Consider the following 7,737-nt stretch of genomic DNA (forward strand, 5'->3'; position numbering starts at 1 on the left):
CTGATGTTGCAGTGTCTAACAGGACTCACTGCTCTTCCCTGTAGAAACTCACCGCACAGTGCTTAACCAGATCCTGCGCCAGTCCACCACTCACTTGGCTGATGGGCCTTTTGCAGTACTGGTTGACTACATACGCATCCTGGACTTTGACGTTAAGAGAAAGTAAGGGGCATTATCTTACACGTCTACCTTCCACTATCTAATAAACAGTTATTGTTTTTTTTTAATTACTGACTTTCTGGCCACCTCTGCAGGTACTTCCGTCAGGAGTTGGAGCGACTGGATGAAGGTCTTAGGAAGGAGGACATGGCTGTTCATGTGAGGAGAGATCACGTGTTTGAGGACTCCTACAGGGAGCTGCATCGCAAAAGCCCAGAGGACATGAAGAATAGGCTGTAAGGCTCCATTGTCCCTCTATCCACCTGCGTATCCTCCCAATTGAGAACCACTCAACCGGAGTCACACTCTGCTCTCTTTCCATTACAGATACATTGTGTTTGAAGGGGAGGAGGGCCAGGATGCTGGTGGCCTGCTGAGGGAATGGTACATGATCATCTCCCGGGAGATGTTCAACGCCATGTACGCCCTGTTTCGCACTTCGCCAGGCGACCGTGTCACCTACACCATCAACCCCTCATCCCACTGCAACCCCAACCACCTCAGCTACTTCAAGTTTGTGGGTCGTGTGGTGGCCAAGGCAGTGTATGATAACCGGTTATTGGAGTGCTACTTCACCCGCAGCTTCTACAAGCACATTCTGGGCAAGAGTGTCAGGTATTTCAGCCACTGGCAGTTACAGCCAAGTATCCTAATTGTCCTACGTTGTGTTCTAACTGCACTAAATGTGACTTTTTCTTGAACATGTACATGATATGGATGTACTCCTGTGGTCTTGCCAGGTACACAGACATGGAGAGCGAGGACTACCCGTTTTTCCAGGGTTTGGTGTACTTGTTGGAGAATAATGTGTCCACGCTGGGCTATGAGCTGACATTCAGCACAGAGGTTGGTGTCTGTTCTCTGAGCAATTTAATTAGCTTCAAGTGACAAATTGGTTCTCATGTTGCATCTTCTTCACTGATGAAACTGGGATAGAGCCTGAAGGGTTTGAATCCCAAATGCTTTTTGCTGTCATACAATAAGTGCTGCAAATGTGTAATTTGCAATCTGATGGTCTTAAAATACTGTTAATGGATATTATATGTGGCTAGCAGTGAAATATTAAGCTGAATGAGTCATACTGAAAGCCTGCATTTGCTCTGTCTGTGTAGGTCCAGGAGTTTGGAGTGTGTGAAGTGAGAGACCTCAAGCCAAATGGAGCCAATATCCTGGTTACAGAGGAAAACAAAAAAGAGTATGTGCACCTGGTCTGCCAGATGAAGATGACAGGTGAGATTATGGCTCTTCTACCAAATATTTGATTTCCCGTTAGCAGCAGGACTGAAAAAAAAAAAACGTCAATCCAAATGTGTTAATCTATATCTTTAAATATATTAGATGATAGATAGAATAAATATATATATAAATATAAACAGACGGCATTTTAAATGTTCAGGCTGTATGTATGAAAGATATTCTGGACGGTGCACTAGGTGGCAGCACTCCTTTGAGCTGTAAATGCAGCAGAGAGCTGAAGGAGTTTCTTTCTGGAAGATGGCTGATTTATCATACGCAGCTGCTCAAATACATTGTGTAGTGAAGCTTTGAATTTGCAGCCGCTTAATTGAAGAAAAACATAGCCACCAAAGTGGTTGATGAAATAATGTTAGTTGCATTAAAAATAAAGAATGCTGTATTCACTACAGAAAGATCTCAGCGTTAACATAACGTATATAATTTGTTTTCTAGGTGCAATCCGCAAGCAGCTGGCAGCCTTCCTCGAGGGATTCTACGAGATCATCCCCAAGAGGCTGATCTCCATCTTCACTGAGCAGGAACTGGAGCTGCTCATCTCTGGCCTGCCCACTATCGACATCGATGACCTGAAGGCCAACACTGAATATCACAAATACCAGTCCAGCTCCATCCAGGTATGGATGTGTGAACACGTGTGCTACATCATTATTTTAATGTACTTCTACACACTTGTGTTAGGAGTTGACAACAGTAAATCAGAGATTTAAGGCTTTTTCCTTCAATGTTAATTTCAATGCCGATTCTGTACTCGCGTCTAGCTCAGTAGAACTTATGAAGACACATTTTATTTGTGGAGGTAAACCATTTTCCCCAGGGCAGAATAAAACAAAGACAACACTATGTTGGGACACATTTATAACAGCTGCTTTTCCCTTGCGCGTTTCATTTTTTAAAACCTTTTTTTTTTTTTTTTTACTATAGATCCAGTGGTTCTGGAGGGCCTTGCGGTCCTTTGACCAAGCAGACCGGGCCAAGTTCCTTCAGTTTGTCACTGGCACATCCAAGGTTCCCCTCCAGGGTTTCACTGCTCTGGAGGGCATGAACGGCATCCAGAAGTTCCAGATCCACCGTGACGATCGCTCCACTGACCGCCTGCCATCTGCTCATACCTGGTAAACACAGCAAGGCACACATAGTGAGAACAACATTGGCAGAACACAAAATTGTGAAATTGTAACATTGTTTTTTTTCCCTCTTTTTCACTCTCAGCTTTAACCAGCTGGACCTCCCAGCGTATGAAAGCTATGAAAAGCTGAGACACATGCTGCTGTTGGCCATTCAGGAATGCTCCGAGGGATTCGGACTGGCTTAGACTATGAGACTCGTAACACACACAGACATGCATACAAACACTTGATTTAGATTTGCCTACTCCAGACACATTCACACTGATAACCTTTGAACGCACGCACACACTATCATAGACATTACTGACTTACTTGTTGAATGGCCTAGACTTACTGGTTTCTGTTCCATATAAAACCGATAAAACCAGCAAGTGAAATGGACTGATTGACATCGCGTACAACACAGAGAGCCTCATGTTGACACAATTGTGTGTCCCTTCCCAATTTAATGGCAAATGCAAGAGAGGATTCAGAGGATAAAACATGGACTAATATAAGAGACGTTTTCTTCATTTAGTTTGATTTCTCTGTACAAAAGGTTTGGGAGTTTATTATGTTTAATCTTTTTTGTTCTCTGGCTGTGTAAAAAGAAAAAAGAGAATGTTGTTTGAACAGGATGGTTATAAAACCTTTGGGGAAAAAAATGTTGGTTGTTTCTTGTTGCAAATTTGTGACCTCACAAGCCTTGATAACGGGGAACATTTCTATCGGGGGTATATGAACAACTTGAGATGTTCACAAAAATGCACTTTTCAAAGTTTTGTGGCATTTTTAAGGAAGGATGGTGCGAAAACCTGAAGGAGATTAAAAAAAAAAACAGTTAACCATAAATTCTAGAGTATTTTTGGCTATTAAATCGCTGACCCAGCCTTGAGCCTTTGAATCAGAGTGGAATAACTACATGAATAAATGCATAAAATTGCGTCCATTGTCTCTTTTAACAGTGTTTTAATCATCGCTTGAAGTTAATTCATTTCATCAAAATTCAATGTGTTAATTGTGTGTAATCACACCAAAGTACAATCTTATTAGACATTTTCTATAGAAATGTTTAGTAATTTGATAGTCGATCAAGTGAGCCTAACGATTCTGTGACGGTTGAAATCCATCCCACAGTTTACACCGACATTGATCCCAGCTGTGAGTCAGACAAACGATCAATCAAGTACAGTCACAACGTGTAATGACTGATGTGATCCTGAAGCCCGACGCCTTTGTGTTTAAATACTCAGTCGGAGCATAAAAGCAGCTCATAGCAGCGTTGTTGCCGTCTCCCATACTGACACTGGCTTAGTTTCCCTCTAGTCTGAAACCATTGTTGGTACCTTTTGATTATGTCACACAATGACGAACTGATTTCAACAAACTACATTTCTTAGTATGAATTTTTATTTTTTCCTCAGGGTGTCATCTGTATATGTTCATGTAACATCATCATGGTTGGAGACTGACATTTCTAGCAGGAGAAGCCCAGGCGTAATAATAACAGATTCATAGATAACTGGTTCCAGCTCGTGTCCTGTATCGTGCTCGTCTATTTTCCTGCTATGCAGTCAACATGTCTGCAGTCTATTAATTGCCTTGTTTTTGACTCTATGAAGACTGATTTGTTAACGGAGGCAAATCACAAGTTCATTTTCAAAGGACCAAAAGCTGCCGGATCACTTTCCACAAACCAATCGTAATCCGTCTGTTTGTCTACGTTCGTCCTTTCTAAACTCTGCTCACCACTGAGTCAGCTACCTTAAAACTGGTCAATTACTCAATCTGGTTGCACAATTAAAACTTTAGAAAAACATCTTTGTTACTTGGCTAATAAAGACTAGTAGTGTAATTAGTTGCCAAGAAACATCTATCGCACTTTGCAACAAACGTTGAGCTGAACACACAGCAACCTTTTACTGTAACTGCAAAAAGAAAATCTGTTTTAGGGATTCAATCGACTTACTAACGACGTTTGCTCATCCTTTGTAAGTGTAGGTATCACTTTGTTTTATTTATATTATGCAAACATATTTGGATGTGGAATATACCTAATTGTGAAAACATATTAGCTGGTTTGAAATTGTAGTTAATATTGCTTTTTAATTTTATTTTTTTACCCTTTTCTCTCGTCAGTCAGCTTTGTCAGTTGGCTCATGAAATTTGGCACGCTAGTGACAACTACTCTAATCTCTATGTAAGAACTAACAGTTCTTTTGATTAAACCGTTTTAATTTAGTGATGCCACGAAGTAAAACTTAATCCTAAATCTGAGTACTTGAGCAGGTTGACCTGGATAGGCTGGCAGCTCAGCCGGCATCATCGGACGATTACCAGCCACCACTTTGCAAAGAAGGGTGCGTTAAATATGTTCATGTGCTTCTTGGAAATGGACTTGAATCCAAAGTTTATTTGAGAACACCTCATGGTAACCGTGTAAAAGAAATCTCCACACCCTGTAACACTCACAATCCGGCCCCTTAATACACCTATGTGGTCTGTACAGTATGGGCAGCTGGTTGAGTCAGCATCTATGGTCAACATCGATGTAGACTCACTGCTGGAGGGTTTTATAATCCACCAGGTAATTTGGTTTGGGATGGCAAATAATATTGTGGCTAAGAGTGGAAGTGGGTAGAGAGAGAGAGAGAGAGGGTGTGGGGACTGGATTGGGAGGGGGCCCTTGTTTCCGTGAAGAAAATGTCACCAGAGTCTTCAAGCTGATTGCTTTCTGTTGCTCTATGTAGCCACAACACTTGTTTGTTCTGCCTCTCTCTCTCTTCGCTCCTCCACTGAAGCCCTCGCATGTCTGCAGTTTTCACCTGTCGGTCCCCGTGTATCCGTCTTCATTTCCCCTGCTCTTGCGTGATGAATTTGTTCCACTTGAGGAGCCGCTACAACAGTGGAAATCGAATGCCCACCACCACCACTACTGCAGGTGTTCCTTTGCTGCCTCTCTGACCCCCCCCCCCCCCCCCCCCCAACTGCAAACCTGCACTCGGTTCAGAATGGGGATCATCCATGTCTGATTTGGTGTGTGCTGAGTTGTGATAAATGAAATTACAGTGCTGTCATGCAGGGATTTTAGACCCCACAGTAAGCCCTGGTTTTACAGTACATTGGCTAACCAGGTTTCCCCCCCCCCCCCCCCTCATGTATGAAGCACAGATGCAATTTTCTGCCAGGTTTGATTCACATATTCTGCAAGCATCTGTTGCTGCGTGGCGGCTTCGATTCGCAATAAAAGAGGAATAAATAATGAAGTCTTGCATGGAATTTGCCAAGCAAAAGATTTCACAATACATTTCCCCACAAATGGGTTCACTTTACTGCTGCTCTGGAATTTAGATTTCCCGTCCTGTAACTCTGTTAGAGATTGAGAAATCAGTGATGCTGTTGCTTTACACTGCGCCAGGCCCTCCACTGGGTGGGGATCATCGTGCTACACAGAGTAAACAGGATGTTCTCTGTCACGCTTTCTCCATGTCAGTGCATTTTGGTTTCCAGTAAAGTCAGTCAGATGTTTTCCATTTCATGCTCTGGGAACAAGTTGACTTTTGCAAGAATAGAAAGTATTTGTGTGTTTGGTGCCACTGAAGCTGTTAGTCTGCATGTGAGTAACGGTGTGACGAATTCAGAATTTGTCCTACTATGGTACCTCAGCTTACAATATGATAAATACATACTTAGTGAATGACTTTAAAGGCAGCAGAAATCAACTAGAGAGAGTTAAAAAAAAAAAAAACTTGTTGGTAGTGAACAAAGTGCACTGAAAATAGTTATCCGTCATCAGTGACTGTGGAGCTGGGCAGGAAATGAAGGCCGGCGGAGTTGATTGATAATGACTACTTTGTGTGTGAGCCAGAAAGCTCCCCGCCTAACACATTTTACTGCTGCTGTCGTCAGTGTCTCTGGAATAAATCACAATATTACAGCGCTCGCACGGCAAAATGATAAAAGGCTTCTTTAGCACAGAGCCCAAACCGGCAAGGGAACAGAATCAGTTCATTAGAGTAATTGGTTCAGTGTTTCTCATTTGCCAAAGAGGTTTTATACTGAAGGAAAGGTGATGGTGATCGTTAACCCTTCCTTTGCAGAATGCATCATGCACTTCTGCTCCTCCTTGGTTGCGTGATCCTCCAAAGCACCATCATGGGAAAGGTGAGGCCTTGATGAATATTCAAAAACTGTTAACACTGGCTTCATTTGCAGAAGAAACAAGTTAGCACTGTTGCTGTTTACAGGGCGTGAGCACAGCTCGTCGTCGTTTCTTCCCCGTTAATTCAGTGTGGTTTATTCATGATAGATGGTCCAAATATAAAGCATCCCTGTGGACGGTGAACCGTGAGAATCGGATCCATTCTGTTGTCGTGATGTTGCACTCGGGGCCCATTTCTCTGTATTCAGAATGTCTTGCGGTATAGATAAAGGAGACACTTGACATATCAAGGTGGACAGGAGCAGCCCTCGGTTGTGACAGCAGTGTGACGGGTTAGCGAGGGTGTTATGTTCTGTTGTGAAGCTGTCGGCTTCGTCATCACCTCTTGATGAGGCTGCTATCTCTGCTCAGCCTGTGAGGACGAGGACCGGGGAGGAGAGCAGCAAACATGACTGTAGTGACGAATCGTTTTGCCTTCACATTGTCTTTCGAGTGCTGATACATTTGTGCATCTGTGTGCGATTTGTCCTTTTTAGGGGAGGAGAGGAGAGTCGGCTGTGGAAAAAGTTGGGCTCAGGTGGGAGCATGTATAGGCTGGCCTGTGGTCACAGACGCATGCGCTGAGACCACAGAGTCCAGATGCAAACCAGTCTGTCTACTGTAAAAGGTCATAGTCTTTATTAGCTCTGAGCTTCCAAGTATCCGTGGTCGCTATCTATTTACCACATTGCATCTGTAACCCCCTCCCCTCCCAGCTTCTCCCTCATCTCCCCTCAGTGGCGCAGCAGTGAGCACCTTGTGGCAGTTTTAAAGGAGGCAAACGCACTGCATGAAATTCAGCCCCGTCATATTACAGATCATGTGATGCGGTCAGCTACCGGAGGTTATCGTTTGGAGACGTGATGTTGTTGAGCCACTGACAGAGATGTAATGAAGCGGGAGGTAATAACAGCGGTGACATGGCGTAATCTGAAATAAGCATCTTATTTATCTGTAAACATAGCATGTCCTGTTCACGGTGCACTCTGCCTGGTGACATTTTCACGACTACCT

General features: G+C 43.3%; 1 protein-coding gene across 17 annotated transcripts in view; it reads left to right on the top strand.

Moving 5' to 3' along the window:
* The window catches only part of huwe1 (HECT, UBA and WWE domain containing E3 ubiquitin protein ligase 1), a 44,066-nt gene extending 40,600 nt beyond the window's left edge, over positions 1–3,466 (top strand). For all 17 annotated transcript variants that reach the window (XM_076095609.1, XM_076095600.1, XM_076095567.1 and 14 more), the window contains 8 exons: positions 45–162; positions 255–395; positions 487–774; positions 900–1,005; positions 1,272–1,389; positions 1,849–2,030; positions 2,338–2,528; positions 2,626–3,466. In XM_076095609.1, coding sequence (XP_075951724.1) covers positions 45–162; positions 255–395; positions 487–774; positions 900–1,005; positions 1,272–1,389; positions 1,849–2,030; positions 2,338–2,528; positions 2,626–2,728 — 1,247 coding nt within the window. In that variant the 3' untranslated portion in view covers positions 2,729–3,466. The remainder of the gene's footprint in view (positions 1–44; positions 163–254; positions 396–486; positions 775–899; positions 1,006–1,271; positions 1,390–1,848; positions 2,031–2,337; positions 2,529–2,625) is intronic.
* Positions 3,467–7,737: the final 4,271 nt, after the last annotated feature.

Source organism: Anarhichas minor, unplaced genomic scaffold, assembly GCF_050575085.1.
Source record: "Anarhichas minor isolate MPS153535 unplaced genomic scaffold, ASM5057508v1 ptg000003l, whole genome shotgun sequence".
Lineage (NCBI taxonomy): Eukaryota > Metazoa > Chordata > Actinopteri > Perciformes > Anarhichadidae > Anarhichas > Anarhichas minor.